At 45.1% G+C, this 20591-nt stretch overlaps 2 protein-coding genes and 1 long non-coding RNA gene across 4 annotated transcripts; 2 read left to right on the top strand and 1 right to left on the bottom strand.

Moving 5' to 3' along the window:
• The first annotated feature begins 5805 nt into the window (after positions 1 to 5805).
• LOC125510440 (P-loop containing nucleoside triphosphate hydrolases superfamily protein) lies at positions 5806 to 9799 on the top strand. 2 transcript variants are annotated; one of them, XR_015602299.1, is made up of 9 exons: positions 5806 to 6024; positions 6139 to 6252; positions 6383 to 6460; positions 6582 to 6729; positions 6856 to 6926; positions 7305 to 7401; positions 8501 to 8688; positions 8875 to 9213; positions 9393 to 9799. XR_015602299.1 is itself a non-coding variant. In XM_048675620.2 (8 exons), the coding sequence occupies exons 1-8, from the start codon at positions 5863 to 5865 to the stop codon at positions 9136 to 9138; spliced, it is 1122 nt and encodes a 373-aa protein (XP_048531577.1). In that variant the 5' UTR covers positions 5806 to 5862; the 3' UTR covers positions 9139 to 9799. The 2 variants fall into 2 exon arrangements, 1 of the variants encoding a protein (XP_048531577.1); XM_048675620.2 differs by having other exon boundaries at positions 8875 to 9799.
• ALMT12 (aluminum-activated, malate transporter 12) lies at positions 9139 to 11626 on the bottom strand. Its single transcript, XM_048675607.2, has 6 exons — positions 11284 to 11626; positions 11057 to 11197; positions 10709 to 10981; positions 10464 to 10591; positions 10190 to 10333; positions 9139 to 10062 (listed from the first exon to the last, which is right to left on the bottom strand). The coding sequence occupies exons 1-6, from the start codon at positions 11558 to 11560 to the stop codon at positions 9433 to 9435; spliced, it is 1593 nt and encodes a 530-aa protein (XP_048531564.1). The 5' UTR covers positions 11561 to 11626; the 3' UTR covers positions 9139 to 9432.
• LOC125510448 (uncharacterized) lies at positions 9831 to 12812 on the top strand. The gene is made up of 2 exons (XR_015602300.1): positions 9831 to 10607; positions 12169 to 12812. It is a non-coding gene; the product is annotated as an uncharacterized LOC125510448 (long non-coding RNA).
• Positions 12813 to 20591: the final 7779 nt, after the last annotated feature.

The following is a 20591-nucleotide window of genomic DNA, read 5'->3' as shown; positions in this document are numbered from 1 at the left end:
GCGCTACTGCCTTAATCAGAATCTCCTTACCTTGTATGGAGAGGATCTTTTCTTTCCACCCTTTTAATCTCTTACATACTCTGTCCACTAAATGCTGGAAGCAATCACTTCGGTCCACACCAACCAGTGTTGGTAGGCCGAGATACGTGTCTGACAAAGCTTCAGTTAATATATCCAATGTAGCACATACACTTTCCCTGTCATTTACTCTAGTATTAGGACTGAAGAAGATACTAGATTTTGGAGTACTTACACGCTGGCCCGAACTTTCACAATATGTGTCAAGAATTTTCTTCAGTGTTGCTGCATTCTGACTTGTTGCATTCATCAGGATCAAACAGTCATCTGCAAACAGCAAGTGTGAAATAGACGGGGCATTTAGAGAGACTTTTACACCTTCCAAACCACCAATTTCTTCCTCAGAAGACAACATACTAGATAGTCCTTCTGAGCAAATCAAAAATAGATATGGGGATAATGGGTCACCCTGTCTCAACCCCCGAGATGGGAAAAACTCCTCTGTTTCAGTATCATTAAATCTGATTCGGTAACTCACTGAAGACACGCACTCCATGATAAGTTCAATCCATTGTGCATGAAATCCCATCTTTGTCGTCATCGCGTGCAAGAACCCCCATTCAATCCTGTCATATGCTTTCAACATATCCAGCTTAACTGCACATATCCCATTAGTCCCATGGGATTTCTTCTTTATTGTATGAAAACACTCATAAGCAACTAGCACGTTGTCAGTTATTAACCTGCCTGGTACAAACGCACTCTGGGTTGGTGAAATTACCTCAGGCAAGATTTTTTTCAGCCTATTAGCTAGCATTTTCGAGATAACCTTGTAGACCACGTTGCACAAACTAATAGGCCTAAATTGGGTTATCATTTCAGGGCTCTCAACTTTCGGGATCAACACCACATTAGTTGAATTCCATCCCTCTGGTATTTTTTTGTTGTTGATAGCTTCAAGAACTTCCTTAGTGAGCTCCTCACCTATAATGTGCCAAAAACGCTTGAAGAAAATAGCATGGAGGCCATCGGGGCCCGGGGCCTTCATATCCCCGATTTGAAACAATGCTTTCTTCACTTCTTCCTTAGTGTAAGGAGCAATCAGCAGGTTGTTCATTTGTGCAGTAACCACAGGTTTAACTGTGGACAGTAAATCATCATCAATCATCCCTGAATCAGTGTGAAAAAGGCTCTGAAAATACTCAAGAATCAAGGGCTTGAGGTTATCATTACCCTCAACCCAAGAATTATTATTGCTTTTCAATCTCTTAATTAAATTACGACATCTACGAGCTGAGGCAAACTGATTAAAAAACCTTGTGTTGCGATCACCATGCCGTAACCAGTTTGCATGACCACGTTGTGCCCAATAGATCTCCTCTTGCTCTAGGAGATTCTCAATTATCATTGTGAGATCTTGTTGTTTTGCTCTTACTTCTGCATTATGTGCCTGCTTCATAAGCATCTCAAGCTCCTGTTGAGCTGCTCTCAATCTATACCGCGGCCCTTTCAAGACCTTTCTGTCCCATGCATGCAGTTCTTTGTGAACGGCGTTTAGCTTGTCCTTTGCAGTAGGACATAGGCCTTGAGTGACCGCCTTTAGCCACGCCATTTTTACGATCTCTTCAACTGCTTCTTCCGCTAACCATCGAGCCTCAAACTTGCGCCTGTTCATGGGCCGATCCGCAGCCACTCCGGCCAAGTGTTCAGTATCTAGGCAAATTGGTCTATGATCCGACTTGCCCATCTCCAGATTACTCAATCCACACAACGGATGCATCTCCATCCATTCTGCATTAGACACAGCCCGGTCTAGACGTTCACGTAGTCCTCCTCTGAAAAACGTAAACTTGTCCCCATTGTATCCAATATCCTCCAGTGAACAGTCATTCAACGCATCTTGGAATAATTGCATCCTGGCTTGCTGTCGGGGGGCTCCTCCCTCCTTCTCCGACGAATACAAAATTTCATTAAATTCCCCAATCGCTACCCACGGGAGGGTGGACTGGGCATGAAGATCACGTAGGAGCCGGTATGTTTTTTCCTTATTATCCCAACTAGGCTCACCATATATGCCAGTTAGTCTCCAAACTTTCCCATCGCTTTCCTCTACCGAAACATCAATGCAGTGGAATGTAGTAGTCCGGGAGTAGATCCTCACCTCCTTCTTCCAGACTAGCAACAAACCCCCCTTCCTACCATCAAGACTTGGTGCTACAATCTTGTGGTCCATTCCCATCTTTATCATCAAAGCTTCTGCCTTTTCTTCGTCCAGATGCGTTTCAGACAGGAAGAACGCATCCGCCTTATGCCGCCTCTGGATATCCAGAAGCGACCGAACTGTCGGGGCACCCAGAAGTCCCTGACAGTTCCAACTAATGAGTTTCATTGCGTCCGATCCTCCCCAGAGGAGGACGCCGATATATGAATTGATCCTGCTGTAACTACTGCCTTCAACCTTTTATGATCATGGATTTTCTGAGGTGTGCTCATCTGCGATTTGTCAATCTGCTCCTCACCCGCATTCTCAAGGAGCAGAACCTTGTCGTTTACAAACCCCTCAGGAGGAGTAGCTGATGGATCTGTTGTACTATTTATTTTACCATCCTGTGAGATCAGACGTTTCCTTACACTCAAGCTAGCCGTACCTTCTGGTTGTGATTTCTCCTCCCCCACCTCCATGCTTTCATGCTCCTTGGGGTGTCCTTCATTCTGTTTTTCAGTATTCCAACCACCTCTGTTTATGCCACTGCCTGGATTCCCCCGAGGTGCCCCTCTACTTGCCGCACCACGATCATTTTGTTCTTCATAATTCACCAGAAGCCAGTCCCCCATTCACATGCTTTCCGATCATGAATTCCATCACCGCATTCCATCACAAGATGCCCTAAAAGGCCGGAAAAATCACAGAAGTCTGGGAGTTTTTCATATTCTACTGGGTACCTCTTACTCTCCTTTAGCGTAAGCGGTACAAACCTGACAAGTGGCATATCAAGCTTTAGGTAGACTCTTGCCCTACTTCGAGGGATTCAGCCTTCCCTCAGTAACAACCACTCTGAAAGGAGGGATACCCACTTTAGCCGCTATCTTTTCTGCTACGGACGTCTTCTTCACTAGTCCATCAGGGATTCCCATGATCCTCACCCAAGCCGGAATTCTGTCTAACTTATACCGCCTGACATCAGATATGCCATCATATTCTTCCATTACCACTGCTGCATTATGAAAAATCCACGGGCCGCCCCCCATCACACGATTCCAGTCTCCCAGGCACATGAATTGCGCCAGAAATAGGTTAGGCCCCTTTGGCTTGAAGATCACACCTTGTGCCGCCGCCCATGCATTATGCAGTGTTTTGAACAGCGAGACATGGCTAAACGGTTTCTGAGTATGAACCCTAAACACTGCAATCCAGCGATTATCCGCTATAATCTCATCTACCTCCCCAGACAGGTCAAGCTCCTCTTCCTCCTCCCCATGGAGATTCAGTCCCTGAAACACGTCCTCCAGAATTGTAGCCCCAGATCGGTCCTGCGAGTTCTGCCCCGAAGACCCACTCCCGTCGCCTGGTCCTGCCATGCTCGCCATGCGAACCCTTCCAGAGATCGAGAACGCCGCAAACCCTCAGCTAGATCAATCGCAGGGGTCTGCCGACGTGGAGATCGAGAGATCTTCCCGGTAGTGTTGGAACCCTAGCGGGGGCGCCGCAGGGGATAAGGAGAACCCTAGGAGAGACCTAGGGGAAAAACTTTTCCTGACTTCTTACTTTGAACCATACTTTATATTGTGTTTTAGGAGTACTTTATTGGAGTAGTTGGAGGTGCAAATAAAAAAAACCTTCATACCCATCCTTTTCTTTTGGCCCAGGGTTTGATCAAATCTTGGCTCTGATTGTGCCCAAATGTACCTTTATGACCACCATATAGGCTAAAAAGGACAACCTATGCCCGCCAAATATACTACACAACGATACATCAAACATTAGATATAGTGTCTATGTCGAATCATGGCACCATTGTAAAACAAAACAACATGTTTATTTGTCCAAATGTACCCCTACGACCACCAAGCCCATCGAATAAATCAATAATCTCATTGACAACAAAATTTTGTAACGGTGTACTTCGCGATATGTACAATCGTCTTGAAGCAATGAACTTATTTTTCGCTTAATTCTTGAAGCATAACTGACAAATGATAATGTTAGCTTCTCAATTAACCTATTCCTCATGTTTTCTGCAATGCAAAAGAACTTATTGCCTTATGTTATTAGGTTGTTCTGCAGTAATATACAAATGAATTTTTCATATGCAGTCGATCCAACAAACAACACTAACATCAAGTTTGCGTAATGTCAACCGTAATCACAACATATGGGATTTAGGTTTAGGTGTGACTGTGCGAGCTATGATGCGCTGGCCTCAGGCCCTTGCACGCCCTCCTACTCTTCGCTTCTCACGCTTCATGTTGTGTGCTCATTAAGGCCCTTATTGAAATAAATAAATTTATAGAATTTTTGGAAGATTCAATTTCTATAGGGAAAATTCCCACGGTTCAGTTTGGGACTAAGAAATGGCTCCCCAAGATTGATGTGAAAATCCTATGGAATGAGGAGCAATCCATATGAATTTTGAAGGAAAAAACATGTGGTTTTATCTCATGTTTTCTTTTCCCTGTGTCTAGAATTCCCACATTTATCCTGCGCAGTATCCAAACGAAAGTTTTGGAGTACTACTTTGTATTGGATTGGATTCATGTAATTTTTTTTGCGAAAAGGATCCAGAGAATTCATGCTACACGACATCTCAATTTCTATAGTTTTTCTTTTCCTGCGTTTTTGAGTTCTCACGCTCCAATCGAGGCCTAACTTTAAGTGAAATGATTGAACGTATGCTAGCAATAATACATGAAAAGTTAAAAACATGACTACTTTGTTAGTGATGACGTATGAAAAATTGCGGAAATAGGAGATAATGTGCGGTACACAACTGGGGTCGATCGTTGATAGGAATCCCCCAAAAGCAGGTATAGAGTGATCTAATACCGACAGTTCCTGAATGTTACAAGTACCAATCAGCATGGCTCTCTCACACCGTAATAATAAAGATGCTCACATATAGCAGAAATCCATCCATTGATCACTCTCCACATCATATTCAACTGATGAACATGTAACACGTTAAGTTTCTTTTGTGAGAGTAATACGTTTAGTACGTCAAGTTTATTTTTGTGAGAACAAAGTATAACGTTATTCTTCATCGGCGGCGGTTGCTGTTCTGCTGTGCTGGTTCTATGAGACCTTAGCATGATGACTTCCCGATTGTCTATTATAATAAGTTTTGCCTGATTCCACCGAGGCAGGGGTGATGACGATGGCGCGCCTTCTGCTCGCTTCAATACTTGTAATCATCGCTAGGTGGTCTATGTATCTGGATGTAATTTTTAGTATTTTTGGTGTTTGTTATGCTGTCAAGATTAAAGATGAATAGAACGGAAGTTTACTCGCAAAAAAAGTATGCCACGTTAGATTTTTTAAAGTTTTTTTTATGTTGATTGGGGTATAATGCATTAAGTATTTTTTTGAGAGAAATATAATGCGTTACTTTTTTTTGAGAATTAATGTGTTAAGTTTTTTTTGAGGGGTATATAATGCGTTACGTTTTTTTTTTGGCGTTAATTGGAACGCAGACACAGTCTAATCGCGCAGGTGGCCTTGGAAGCTCGAGCCCACGACGATAAATTCAGCGTAGAAAAGAAGCCCATTAGCCGACGCGATAATCCTTCTGGGTCTTACTCTACGGCCCACCGCAGTATCAAGCACTCCCGCCTGGTCCGGCGTCTGCAATGGCAAGAGCAGCGGCGGCGGAGGCCTTCTCGCAGCGCCTGGGCGCGGCCGTGCGCGGCCTCTCCGGCGCCTGGTACAGCCGTCATATGGCCGCCGCCGACCGCGCCATCCGCGCCCGACTCCCCCTTGTTGACCTCGTCCTCGAGGTCCGCGACGCCCGCGTACGTTCGCCGCCACTGCCACCGTCCTTCTCGCTACTCTACTCTCCACCTTTCAGACGAGACGGGATTCGACTAACAACTCACAAGCTCGTGGATTCTCCCTCTCCCTCGCAGGTACCCGCCACCTCAGCGTTCGAGCTTCTCCACCGCCGCTCCCCGTGGGAGCCCGATGTGCGTCGGCTCGTCGCGCTCAACAAGGCCGACCTGGCTGATCCGTCCGAAACCGAGGTAACCGATTCACGAACCCCGCGCTCCACACGGGGGAGATTTCAACTGCTTGGCGCCCTGCAGATATGTTTAGTTCTGACATACGCAAGTTGTCTTTTGACTGTATGATTTATCGCCGTTGCTGCTCCAGAAGTGGGTGGCGTTCATGAAGCAAAGGGGCTGTTCGTGCATCGCGGTCAATTCACACAGCAGGGAAAGCATCAATGAGGTAGTTAGAGCCGTGCTAGTGTCGTCTCAAGTGCATTCTAAGTGCATCGATTTACCGGCTAAATTCATGATTATTATGCGATTCCTGTATCTAATTGGGGCTCATTTCAACTCTAATGTAGCTGTTGAATGCTGTGCGTGGGAGGATCAGGGAGATCAAGCTTGGGGTGAGCGACTGCACAGGGACTGTTCTCTTGGTCGGTATCCCTAATGTCGGCAAGTCGGCCATCATCAATACGATGCATCAAATTGGAAGGATTGGGGCAGCAGGTGATGCAGTTTACTTGTTGCCTTTCTGTTCGTAATAACATTTTGATGCACCTTATTTTTCCTATTACTATGGTTGCTTTGATTGTGATTTGATTGCTGTGTGACAATGGCTGGGTTGTCTTTCAGAGAAGGGAAAGCTCAAGCATGCGATTGTCAGCAGCCATCCCGGAGAAACCAGAGATATAAGTGGCTACAAGGTATTTTGATTGATTTAATACCTTGTGTTGTACAGTCGAATGAAGGAAAATGATTTTTGGTCTTCTAAGAACATGTGGTAGTACTTTATCTCGCTAAAAGAAAAAGAATTACCTGAATCATTTGGAAAACCCTCTTATTTAACAGTCGAGCTCAATGTAAGCATCATATGAGTTACTTCTGTTCACATTGACCAATGGTCTGAAAATGTCTTTATACAATTGCAACAGCACTCAAGCATGCTGATTGCAGAAATAGCCGCAGTGCCTGTCTTTTGCACCTTCTTGTCTCTGCTACCCAATATCCCATGGCTCGGGAACTATTTATATGATTGTAATGTGTCATTTAAATCTTAACAACAGGAAGTTTCTGGTTTTCAGGTTGCCAGTCATCCAAATATATATGTGTTAGACACTCCTGGTGTTCTATCTCCTATATTTGCGAATGATGAATCTGGTCCCAGGCTAGTTTTGACAGGTAAAGACTCCTACGAAGTTCAAGGTTTCACTTGTCATTATATATTACTAGCAAAAGAGCCCGTGCGCTGCAACGGGAGAGAAAACATAACACACGCTCTTAACTCAACAACCATCACTCCAGACCACAATAGGTCCATCTCCTTTATATTCGCAAGGCATCATATTTGTGTTGCCGTTTATCCTCCTTCTCACCCTCGCCGGCGATGGCCTCGGTGTTCACACAAAAAACGTGTGTTGAATATGGTTAATCCTAAGGCGTCTCTCTCTCCCTCTCTCCTCCCTCTCCCTCTCTCTCCCTCTCTCTCTCGCTCGCTTTCTTTCATTCTCGCGATGAGAAATCTGTTGTTTTCCCCTACGACATTTTTCAGAGGTATGCATGTGTAGTTATCGATGTTTTATTTTCCGTATATGATTATAGTTGAGTGTTTATTTGCAATCCGGATCGCCGCCGTTATGAAAAAAAAAATGAATCTTGCGCTATAAATTATAAGTTTGCTTCCATAAAAATATTTTAAATATATTTAACAGGTAAAATTAACATCATATTTAGATTTCACACATTTTTCTAATAAAGTTTCATATATAATATGTTAAAATCGAAGTTACGGTTTAAAAGATACAGATAATTTAGAAAATCATTTTGTTTGACTCAAATATATTCCAAAATAATATTTAAAAATACTTAACAGGTAAAAATAATCTCATATTCATATTCTACATATTTTTCTAATCAAATTTCATATATAACAGGTTGAAATCGGAGTTACGGTTTAAAAGATATGGATGATTTTAAAAAGCATTTGTTTGACTTAAATATGATCCGCGGATGAATTATCTAAAACATCAGGGGGTATTAAAAAAATATAAAATAACGGTTCGGGTGTGACTTAAACCCAGACGGCGGGTTGATTTCAAGAAAAGATAGGGACGTTTGTGTAAAATACGAAAATAACGATTCGTTTTAACTTAAAACAGAACTGTGGGTTGAATTCTCTGAAATAGAGGGACTTTTCTGAAAAATGCCATGACGGACGAAAGAAACCCAATTTGCTTTATTATTAGGTAAAGATTATCTGATTCATGCACCTCTATTTCAGGAGCAATTAAGGATTCCTTGTTAGAGGAGTATGAGATTGCACAATTCCTTCTTACAGTTTTTAACTTAAGGACGGAATGCAGTGAGTGGGAGAACCTGAATCTAGACGGAGATAAATCTTCTTTTGCTGATGCAATTCCCACCAGGAGTTGCCATACTAAAAGGCAGTATTCCTCAGATCATACCCAGGTAAATATCGATGATTATTCTAGGTATTACATCCTAATATTTATTGCAATTTCTTACTATTAATGCTAGAAAATGGATATATTTCTCATTATATAATGATTTTTAAGAGCATCGAATTCTTGGTTCTGACATGCATACTTTTAGCTAGCTGCCATGTTTTAATTGCTTCGCTTTATTTATGTGCAGGATTTTATCGTTAGAGCCGTTCGTCAAGCGCTTTCCGAGACCATAGCATCTTTTCAGGGAGATTTAGGAAATGAGAATGATTTAAGAAGATTGGTAGAAATCCAGTTTACACACTTGCAGAAAGCTTTCAGGATTTCTGCTGAAACAATTGAGGATAGGAATAAACTTGTCGCTGTCAAATTACTCAATCTCTATCGCACAGGAAGGCTTGGCCATTATACCTTGGACCATGTTACAGATGTTAGGCAGGAAGTAGCTGCATAATCATCCAATGTGAAACACAGGTCAGAGAAGGATATATGTGGATACAAATCATTACTTACTGAGTCCGGAAAACAGGTGAATTACTATTCACTTGATAATCCTTCCAAGTCTGATCGCTGGGACATCTGCAAACGACTGATTGATAGACGGAGAATATTTAATTGCACCTAAATGTATATCATGCTAAACAGTAGTTATTGAAATCACACCATTCATCTCTTTCTAACCAAAGAATAAATACATATTATTTTCAGAATGATCTATACACTGCTGCTTTGATCTACCCATGAGTGTTTATTCAGCTGCAGGAGAAACTGTGTGGCTGCCTAATCGCACACCATCATTGTTTCTCTTCTCCTCCTTGCAAGCGATATCAATGGTCAGATGGTCATGGCGAGTGAACTCTTTAAAATTTGCAGCCCTTTCCAGTTCCTTTACTTCCTCAATAACCAGCTCCAGTCGTACTACCATTTCTACCAGCAACGAAGCAAAAGCAGCGAATGGAAGTGCTTCAGAGAACTCAAGGCTTGTGATAGCTATCTTACTTAGCGTCCGCCCTAATGTGCTCCTCTCACTGCGTTCTGATGGTTGATCTGCTTTTGTGTTCTTCCTTTCTAATATCGATGCTGTATCAGTCTTGAATGAGGGCAGAGCAGTTCTTGAGGCGGCATGCTTGCTTGAATTCAGTTCCATTAGCATATGACTATTGGCAGATCCATGTTTTGAGGCGAGAAATAGCCGTGGTTGTGACCTTATTGCTGAGTTTAGATCCTGTAGTGCTTCATGAAGATGATCGCACAGCACATCAGGGGCACAACGATGGTGATTTCTTATGCTGTCTGCAAGCTCCTGTAGAACCTTGGTCACCTCTCGTGCAACTCTAGTGCATGGGGTTCGAAATAGTGATCTGACGGATGTCGGAGTCTTCAACATCGATAAATATAACTTTGTGAGCACAGGTTATTTACAGAAAGATGGTTTTGCTTGAAATAATATTGATATGTCAGAGAAATCTGGAAAAGCATGTTATATCATAAGTTTTTTTCAGTACCTGAATTTCTGATTCGAGGCATCCATGAAGTGCAGCGACAGTATATGCGAAGTGTCTAAGCACAGATCCAAGCTTCACATACTTTTGCCATGGGTAACTGTAACACTGCATTGAGTGTCTTGGCTCCCAGCTTGCATAGTGTGCCTGGCCAATTGTTATTATTGAGGGCATATACTTTTTGAAATAAGAGACATCCATGACATCAATCTGATAAAAAACATTTGCACAGAGAAAAGGATAAGAAGATTGAAGCATCAAACGGTGATTTACTTACCAGGGACTCATCACTTGATTTTGAGTCTAGTACTTCTCTATACCCAGTATGAATGGAAGCTCTTGACGTCTGCTTATCAAGAATATTATCATGCTTCTCTTGATCTCGGAAATACTCATTTACACAACCTGCAATTTTTCTTTGGTAAGATACTACTGAGTTCTGATATTTTGTTACATTTAAAGATTAGGCTATTAGTATGATAATAGTTAGTATGTTAACATCATATATGTGACGATACCCACCTTCAACCGATCTTGCCAATCCTTCAAATTTGCGCACAGTGCAGCTGTGGAGGTCCTCTCCCGACCAGTTTGGCAATACGAAGAGGCTCATAAATAGGCATATGGCACACCCTATAGCAATTGTACTCAAGCGATCTCGTGCTAAAGGCAGTATGTTCTCTTGGCGGAAGCTTGAGACCGTTATCAGATTGAAGGTTAGCAAAAAAATCACCACTCCATAATCATAGTTCTTCTTAATGGATGGGAAGAATCTCAAATACGTTGCGGCGAATCCTGTCATTGAAAATGCTACGGCATAAGATACTATCAATTAGGCCATCCTGAATTCCAATTTTACAAGGTTCATACCTATTAAAAATACTGAAGAAGCCACGAAGAAACCACGGAAAACTTTTCCAGATCTTACTGCTACAAGTTCAATGATAAATGCTAGAGATGCCGCTATGACTGTTCCGAATCCTCTATTCAGACCTTTGCATATGGTTGCACCTGTTGATCAGTACTCACTTGTCAGAAACCCAAGAACTACTACACATATAACACATATTATGATCAATATAATGGTAGTAGATTACCTGCGGTAAATTCGAGCACAACAACAACTGTCATGACAGCCCACATTGCATTCTTCCCCACCCCTTTGAACAAAGGTTCTAGTATATACAAGAGTGAGACCAGTGTAAGAGCTGTCCCGACCTTGAGAGCATGAATGGCTCTCCTTTGATCTTCTCTTCCAATACTCCATGCGTACGCCCACCACGAAGCAGGAATCCTGCTGATCTTCTTCACTCTCTCAGGAAGCATCAGCAAGCTGTTCTTGTTGTTGCTGCTGGGATCTACAGCACAAGCCATTCTTGCAGCCTGGGGCTGAAGATGAATGCTCAGGTTCCTTGAAAGATGGCAATGCTACCAACCATAAGTAAGTGATGCTCGCTCCCTACGCCATAAGCTCGTTATATAAGGTCTGGGCTTCAATAATGCACGTAACCTTACACATACTAAATTTCGTTAATTCAACGATGTTGCGAAAAGTGGCTTCGTGTGGTTTCTGGAATGTTGCTGTCGTGCATGACTTTAAAAGTAAGTCTGATAGCTGTCTACTGGTTCTTTGCATGTGATGGTAGCAAATAAATTCACCAGCTTGCTACTATCTTTACGTGTTCCTTTTGATATATCTTTGTGAACTCTGTGGTGTAAACAACCAACTAACTAATCTAGAATATCACCTAACTGCAGTAGCATTTTAGTACATTTTGACACGTGTAGACAATGCTGTTATCCCTATTCTCCTCACAGCAACCACCCCCCGCTCTAGTTTTCTTCAGATATATTCTACCTATTTGAATTCTCCGCTTCATTTTGCGACCTACGGAGCATGACCATCACTGCTTTCCGTCGTAGATTGGACACGCAATTCCACTGATATGTGACTAAACATCTTCTGTTCGCCCTTGCCGCAGGTGTAGGTGTCCCAAATATCAGGAAGGGAGAGGACGCCACCTTCCTCCCGTTTGTTGAGCAACTCGCCGAATCACAGGACGATACGCACTTCTCCTTTTCCTGACGCTGATACGTGGTGATGGCGGCCTTGACTTTGCACTGGACCATCGGCTGAATGAGTTCACGTGAAGAGGAAGTTGGGAAAGGCCCCGGCCTCGGCAAGCTGCTCGTGTGCGCGCCTTGATTGGACGACAATGGCCGGCTCGTCCGGTCCCGGTCCGGCGGTGGTGGAGAGCGACATGTGCGGATGGCCGCTTGAGGTTGTAGTGTAGGGCGAAGGTCACGGTTGTCGCCGGGTTCAGATTGGTCGTGCGGCCGCGTTGCCAGCTGCGGTGATGCTCTGCCGTCGGATTTCTTTTTGCCGTCCGGTGGTCGACACCTTGCCAGGCGAGGGCACACCTGTGAACTGGTTGGTGGCCTTGTGTCAAACCCGCACTTGAAATGCACGGCTGGTGCTGGACTTTGGGTTCGTTCGCATTGATCACAACTAATTTCGGGATAATTTTGTTTTTTTGTCGCTAAGCCTTTGTATCATTGCGTGATTTCTAAAACAAAACTTCTGTTTTTTTACTAGTGATAGCAACAACTATTTTTTCTCTTGTTAGATATTTTTTTTTGAAATGGAGGCAAAAAAAAGACTTTTTAAGCAGTACTTGCCCAGTTAATTAATTTAAAATTTAAAATCGAGTGAAAACTATCATAAACCAAGGGGAAAATGACACCAAGGTGCTGCCATCATTCGATCACACATGATAAGGTTTTCCCTTGAAACTACACTGATGACTGAATCTGTGCGAGAGGGGTGTTGCAGCGATGTCTTCGTGGAGGTCAGCGACACCTACACTCGTTGCCATCACTGGTCACGACACATAGCCGAGACAAGGTCTTCACCCAAGCTCTGGACACACCGTTCACCACACATCAACCGGCGCGAACGCCGTCAAGACCACCAACCACCACCATCGAACACACCCATTGATAAAGAAGTATCAAGATCCACCACAACCAATCGCACCTCACAAAGGCCAACGACGACCAAGCTCCAACACAAGGTGGCAGATCCATCAATGGCCGACCAAACGTTGGACAATCGGACGGAGCGCGAGCCCCGCACCCTATCGAGCACCATGCCGACAGGGAGCAGAGGAGCGATGCCTCATGCCAAGAAGCACCATGGTTTCAAACGGTAGCCATACATCAACACGCTGACGCGCCCCCACACACGCCACTTTGCGCCCATCGGAGACCAGCTCCATTACACTCATCGCATGGAGCCACCCTCCCGCGTCGTCCAGGGTCACCGAGCCGCGCCACCCGAGCTGCAATGCCGTCGGAGCTACACCACCACAACCGACCACCACGCGATGCATATCCATGTTGCCCGGGCCTCATGCGCACCCCCGAAGCGCACCAGCGCCACGCCCGCGTCGTGCGTCCCGACACAGCCTCGCCCAAGACGCAGCAACACCTCACACCGTGATGCGACCCACGCATGGCATATCCGCACCAGCCAGGCCACCCCGCACACTCGCGGCGCACCACCTCGCCTCTCTGCGGGAGATGCCTCCAGGTCACCTTACGCTGCATTACCTCACCACGTCGAGCACCCATCAAAGTGGCCAACCCCAACTGGAGGAGGAAATGGCCCCACAATCGTCGTGTCATGCAGGCTTTGCCCATGGCGGCTAGGAGAGGCGTTGGGGTGTGACGCGAGCGGCGACTAGGGTTCGCTCATGGCCGCCCGTGGGAGCATCTCTTGTTAGAATAAGATGTCTAAATAGTGGACGAAGAGCACACTAGTATATCCATCTTCAAGAATAAATGGGGCATCCGAAGTTGTACTAATCGCGAAGGAATTAGTCATATTATGAAGCTTTGGAAGAGAGTAATTGAGCATTGTTTGATAAGATAGACGAATGTAAGAAAACAATTTTTTTATCCATGAGAGATCGGCTATAGAGGTGATCTTCGTACAGTTTCATCGACTTGGAGAAGGCCTATAGCAAGATATCAAAGATGATCACGTGATGGGTGTCTATGGGAAGTGGGATTAAGCCCACATCCAGTTGTACGCTTTGAGGAGGCCTTCCAAACACATAATCGAGACCCGCCAGGAGTCCACATCTGAAGAATGAAGTATGCCATAGGGCTACCCCAAAACTCCGAACAAGGAAGTCAGACAAGTTTTGGCGTAAAGGAGACAAGTCGTCCACGACTAGGAGACCAGGATCAAAAGGAGCCAAACCAACCAAATGTCGTATGTAAATATACAAAGTGCCGAAACCAGGGGGCAACTTCTACTTCAAAGGCTAAGAGCATCTCCAGCCGTTTGCCCCCCCAGGAGGCATTTTTTTCGCCTCCTGGGGGCTGCCGGCGAGAACTTTGGCCCGGGGGGTCAAAATTTTCCACTCGTTGCCTCCCCACGAGCAGTGTTGGACTCCCACAAATGGAGCGGCATTTCGTCGAGCATCTTGCCCGCGGCAACGTCGACGACCTCCTCGGCGCGCGCCCAGCGGAGGAGCGCGAGCGTCGACGGGGAAGGAGGCGATGAGAAGCTCGAGGAGACATCCTGCAGCCGGAGCCCGACATCGAGCCGCCCCATGCCCCGCTCCCTCGCCCCGTGCCCGGTCTCTCGAGCCAACGGGGAAGGAGGAACGCCTGGTCGGCGGAGTTGAGGGAGCCCTCCTGCTCCGAGAGCGAGCGGTGCAGCAAGAGCAAGCTTGGACATGGCCGCCCTCGTCTACGTGCAAGCGGTGCGTGCGGGAGGCAGCGGCGTAGAGCCGGCCGTCGATGCAAGCCCTAGGGCTTCTCCATCCGGTGACCTCCGGGGACTTGAGGCCGCCCCCGCCGCTCTCTCCGCCAGCGACGTACACGCCGAAGCAGTGGCGCCGGCGCAGCATGTCCGGCACGCCGAAGCTGTAGAACACCACCCGCCGCATGTTGGTGCCTCCGAGCAGGTGCAGGTGGCAGCCACCGAGCACGGCGCAGTTGAACTCGGCGGCGGCCGCGTATTCAGCGTGCACGGGTGGGATCGCGCGCCATGCTGCGGCCGGTGGAGCCGGTCTGTGAGCTGGTCAGCAGATGGGATGACGACGAGCGGCGCGGCGCGCCGCTGCTGGAGTCGAGGACGTGCTCATGCGCCGGCGAGCGCTCGTGCCGCGTAGGGAGCCAGGCCTACACCGGGTACCGCGCGCCGTTGCTTCGCGCTCCGTCACGTCGCGCCATGCACCGGCTCCCGCCGCCGTCGCGTCGCCCCTGCGCTCACCGGCTCCCGCGCGCCGTCGCGTTGCGGTGACCCGCCTCCACGCGTCTGCGATGCCTGCGCCGGCTGCTCCGCCGGCCGCCCCCTTCCCCAGCACGATGTGGAGGACGACGACGAGGTAGACGGGGGCGCCGGAGCCGACGCGCTGGGCGTAGCGGCGAGGCAGCATGCGATGCGGCCGACGGGCTTGTGAGAGAGAGAGAGAGAGGATGGGCATGTGTGAACGGGAGCACGTGGTGGGCTAGGAAAGGAAAGGGAAGAGAGAGGATAGAGACACTGACAGATGTGCCAGCACCTGCAAAATGGTGAAATTAGCCCCCCAGGCGCCCAGCTTCCTGGGTTTGCGTTGGGGTCGCTGGCTCTATTTTTGGCCAAATCCGGCGCTAATCGGGCTCGTGGGGGTGTGAGTGGGACTTTTTTTGTGCGCCGGCGGTGAAAAAGTGCTTCTGGGGGCCTTCCTGGGGAGACGGGTGGAGATGCTCTAAGACGATGACATCGGAACCCTGGTTTTATCTTGGATTAGATTCAACCTAAGACGTTATGTATAAATTGACTACCATTACCAACAACTTCATGTCAAACTCATTGGACATAAACTTTGTATTAGCTGATATGCAATCCTTTCATAAAATTTCGGACAAGCAATATTATGGTTATTACTTGCATCTTAATGGCTCAAACCTACTCCAGATGTCAAACACCATCTACAATTGGCATCAACTTTGAGAATCGTCGTGATATCATATCGAGTCTACGAGACACCATCAGTGCCTCCAATGGCATCATCCTCAGCAACGTACTCATGGACAATGATCATGCTAGGGTCGCCTTTACTAAACCCGTACGCCTCAGCATCCCCAGCGTGGGTGCTATGCGCCCGCAACTGCCCAACGTGTGAGCAGAGGGCCAGAACAAATCCACAACTTCATTCTAGTCGCCTTGCCAGGTTATATACCTCTATTGCTCCCTCCGTTTCAAAATATTTAAAGTTTTAGATTTGTCCTAAGTCAAACTATTTTAAGTTTGACCAAGTTTGTAGAAAAATATACCAATGTCTACAACATCAAATTAGCTTGATTAGATTCATCATAACATATATTTTTATACCATATATATTTGATGTTGTTGATATTAACACTTCTTTTATAAAGTTGATCAAATTAAAAGAAGTTCTACTTAGGATATATCTAAAACTTCAAATATTTTAGAACATATGGAGTACATCGCCGAGAACGAAGTAGGAGCCACAGACCATGTGCCTCACCTCCCACATATGCCCTTCCGGTGGAGAGCGCCTCTACAACGCCTTTACCACTGGAATAAAAGCTAGCACTCACGCGACTGCAGAGTGGGCCATGATGACCCATAAGTATAGGGGATCAATCGTAGTCCTTTCGATAAGTAAGAGTGTCGAACCCAATGAGCAGCAGAAGGAAATGACAAGTGGTTTTCAGCTAGGTATTCTCTGCAAGCACTAAAATTATAAGTAACGAGTAGTTTGATAGCAAAATAATTTGTAACGAGCAAGTAACGATAATAGTAACAAAGGTGCATCAAGGTAGCCCAATCCTTTTGAGGCAAAGGACAGGTTAAAACAGTCTCTTATGATAAGCAAAGCATTCTTGAGGGTACACGGGAATTTCATCTAGTCACTTTCATCATATTGGTTTGATTTGTGTTCGCTACTTTGATAATTTGATATGTGGGTGGACCGATGCTTAGGTGTTGTTCTTACTTGAACAAACCTTCTACTTATGATTAACACCCTCGCAAACATCCGCAACTACGAGAAAAGTATTAAGAATAAATTCTAACCATAGCATTAAACTTTTGGATCCAAATCAGTCCCTTACGGAATAGCGCATAAACTAGGGTTTGAGCTTCTGTCACTCTTGCAACCCATCATCTAATAACTACTTCACAATGCATTCCCTTAGGCCCAAATATGGTGAAGTGTCATGTAGTCGACGTTCACATGACACCACTAAGGGAATCACAACATACATACCATCAAAATATCGAACACATATAAAATTCACATGATTACTTGCAACATGATTTCTCCCATGACCTCAAGAACAAAAGTAACTACTCACAAGTGATAAACATGTTCATGATTAGAGGGGTATTAAATAGCATAATGGATCTGAACATATAATCTTCCACCAAATAAACCATAGTAATCAACTACAAGATGTAATCAACACTACTAGTCACCCACAAGTACCAATCTATAGTTCCGGTACAAAGATTGAACACAAGAGATGAACTAGGGTTTGAGAGGAGATGATGTTGTTGAAGATGTTGATGAAGATTGCCCTCCCCAAGATGGGAGAGTTGTTGGTGATGATGATGACGATGATTTCCCCCTTTGGGAGGGAAGTTCCCCCGGCGGAATCGCTCTGCCGGAGGGCAAAACTGCTCCTGCCCAAATTCCGCCTCGAGACGGCGGTGCTCCGTCCCGAAAGTACTCTCTTTATTGTTTCTAGGTCAAAATGAGTTATATACCAGAAGATGGGCACCGGAGGTGGGCTGGGCTGAGCACAACCCACCAGGGCGCGCCTAGGGGGGCCTGGCGCGCCCTGGTGTCTTGTGCTCACCAGGTGGCCCCCTACGGTAGTTATTTGCTCTAGTATTTTTCATATATTCCATAAAAGTTTCTCGTGAAGTTTCAGCTCATTTGGAGTTGTGAAGAATAGGTAGCCCGACGTAGCTTTTTCAGGTCCATATTTCCAGCTATCGGAATTGTCCTTCTTTGTGTGAACCTTGCATATTATGAGAGAAAAGGCATTAGAATTACTCCAAAAAGCATTACTATGCATAAAAACATTATAAATAATAGTAGGTAAACATGATGCAAAATGGACAATGATACGTCCATTTTGCATCATGCTTTTATATCGATATTTATTGCATTATGGGCTGTTATTACACATTATGCCACAATACTTTTTTGCCTATTCTCTCTTATTTTACAAGGTTTACATGAAGAGGGAGAATGCCGGCAGCTGGAATTCTGGGCTGGAAAAGGAGCAAATATTAGAGACCTATTCTGCATAACTCCAAAAGTCCTGAAACTCTAGGGAAGTCAGTTTCAGAATATATAAACAATATTGGGTGAAGGAAGCACCAGAGGGGGGCCACCCACCATCCATGAGGGTGGGGGCGTGCCCCTGCCTCGTGGCCCCCTGACAGGCCTCCGGTGCCCATCTTTGGCTATATGAAGTCTTTTGCCCTGGAAAAATTCATAAGCAAGCTCGCTGGATGAAACTCCGCCGCCACGAGGCGGGACCTTGGCGGAACCAATCTAGGGCTCCGGCGTTGCTGTTCTGCTGGGGAACATCCCTCCGGGAGGGGGAAATCATCACCATCGATCCTCTCATCGGGAGGGGGTCAATCTTCACCAACATCTTCACAAACACCATCTCATCTCAAACCCTAGTTCATCTCTTGTATCCAATCTTTGTCTCAAAACCTCAGATTGGTACCTGTGGGTCGCTAGTAGTGTTGATACTCCTTGTAGTTGATGCGAATTATATGAACATGATGAAAACTAGCTTGACGATAATTCCCATGTGTCCTCGGGAGCACTTTCCTTTATATAAGAGTTTGTCCAGGCTTGTCCTTTGCTATAAAAAGGATTGGGCCATCTTGCTGCACCTCATTTACTTTTCTTACTCGTTACCCGTTATAAATTACCTTATCACAAAACTATCTGTTACCGATAATTTCAGTGCTTGCAGAGAATACCTTACTGAAAACCGCTTGTCATTTCCTTCTGCTCCTCGTTGGGTTCGACACTCTTACTTATCGAAAGGACTACGATAGATCCCCTATACTTGTGGGTCATCAAGACTCTTTTCTGGCGCCGTTGCTGGGGACTGAAGCGCCTTTGGTAGGTGGAATTTGGCAAGGAAAAATTTACATAGTGTGCTGAAATTTACTGTCACTTGTTACTATGGAAAGTAATCCTTTGAGGGGATTGTTCGGGGTATCTTCACCCCGACTAGTAGAGCAAAGAGTTGCTCCTCAACCTACTGAACCTACTGAAAATGTTTACTTTGAAATTTCTTCGGGTATGATAGAGAAACTACTAGCTAATCCTTTTACAGGAGATGGAACATTGCATCCCAACTTGCACTTAATCTATGTGGATGAAGTTTGTGGGTTATTTTAGCTTGCAGGTATGCCCGAGGATGTTATCAAGAAGAAGGTCTTCCCTTTATCTTTGAAGGGAAAGGCATTGACATGATTAAGGCTATGTGATGATATTGGATCATGGAACTACAACTGATTGAAATTGGAATTTCATTAGAACTTTTATCCTATGCATCTGGTTCATCGTGATTGTAATTATATATATAATTTTTGGCCTCGCAAAGGAGAAAGCATTGCTGAAGATTGGGGGAGGCTTAAGTCAATGTTATATTCATGCCCCAATCATGAGCTCTCAAGAGAAATTATTATTCAAAAATTTTATGCTCGACTTTCTCTCAATAATCGCTTCATGCTCGATACTTCTTGTACTGGTTCTTTTATGATGAAGACTACTGAATTCAGATGGGATTTATTGGAAAGAATTAAACGAAACTCTAAAGATTGGGAACTCAACGAAGGTAAAGAGTCAGGTATAACACCTAAGTTTGATTGTGTTAAATCTTTTATGGATACCGATGCTTTTCGTGAATTTAGCACTAAATATGGACTTGACTCTGAGATAGTAGCTTCTTTTTGTGAATCCTTTGCTACTCATGTTGATCTCCCTAAGGAGAAGTGGCTTAAATATCATCCTCCCATTGAAGTAAAATTAGTTTAACCTATTAAAGTTGAAGAAAAGACTATCACTTATAATGTTGATCCTATTGTTCCTACCGCTTATATTGAGAAACCACCTTTCCCTACTAGAATAAAGGATCATGCTAAAGCTTCAACTGTGGTTCGTAAGAGTAATACTAGAACACCTACACCCTCTGAGCAAATTAAAGTTGAACCTAGTATTGCTATGGTTAAAGATCTCTTGGTTGATAATATTGATGGGCATGTTATTTACTTTTGTGATGGAGCTGCAGAATTGCTAGACCCGATACTAAAAATAAACATAGACCTGTTGCAGGCATGCCT

The sequence above is a fragment of the Triticum urartu genome, chromosome 1A, assembly GCF_056163025.1.
Source record: "Triticum urartu cultivar PI428250 chromosome 1A, HENAU_Tu73, whole genome shotgun sequence".
NCBI classification, from domain to species: domain Eukaryota; kingdom Viridiplantae; phylum Streptophyta; class Magnoliopsida; order Poales; family Poaceae; genus Triticum; species Triticum urartu.
The sequence above is the reverse complement of the archived record's forward strand: the minus strand, read 5'-3'. Positions and strand labels throughout refer to the sequence as shown.

Excerpts from the sequence above, each read along its gene's own strand:
- LOC125510440 (XM_048675620.2), top strand. The coding sequence starts at position 5,863 with ATGGCAAGAGCAGCGGCGGCGGAGGCCTTCTCGCAGCGCCTGGGCGCG. Across the intron at positions 6,253-6,382 it reads CTGATCCGTCCGAAACCGAG|AAGTGGGTGGCGTTCATGAA; the intron begins GTAACCGATTCA and ends TTGCTGCTCCAG. Across the intron at positions 6,461-6,581 it reads GCAGGGAAAGCATCAATGAG|CTGTTGAATGCTGTGCGTGG; the intron begins GTAGTTAGAGCC and ends ACTCTAATGTAG.
- ALMT12 (XM_048675607.2), bottom strand. The coding sequence starts at position 11,560 with ATGGCTTGTGCTGTAGATCCCAGCAGCAACAACAAGAACAGCTTGCTG. Across the intron at positions 10,982-11,056 it reads TTCTTCAGTATTTTTAATAG|GATTCGCCGCAACGTATTTG; the intron begins GTATGAACCTTG and ends TTTCAATGACAG. Across the intron at positions 10,334-10,463 it reads AATCAAGTGATGAGTCCCTG|GCACACTATGCAAGCTGGGA; the intron begins GTAAGTAAATCA and ends ACAATTGGCCAG.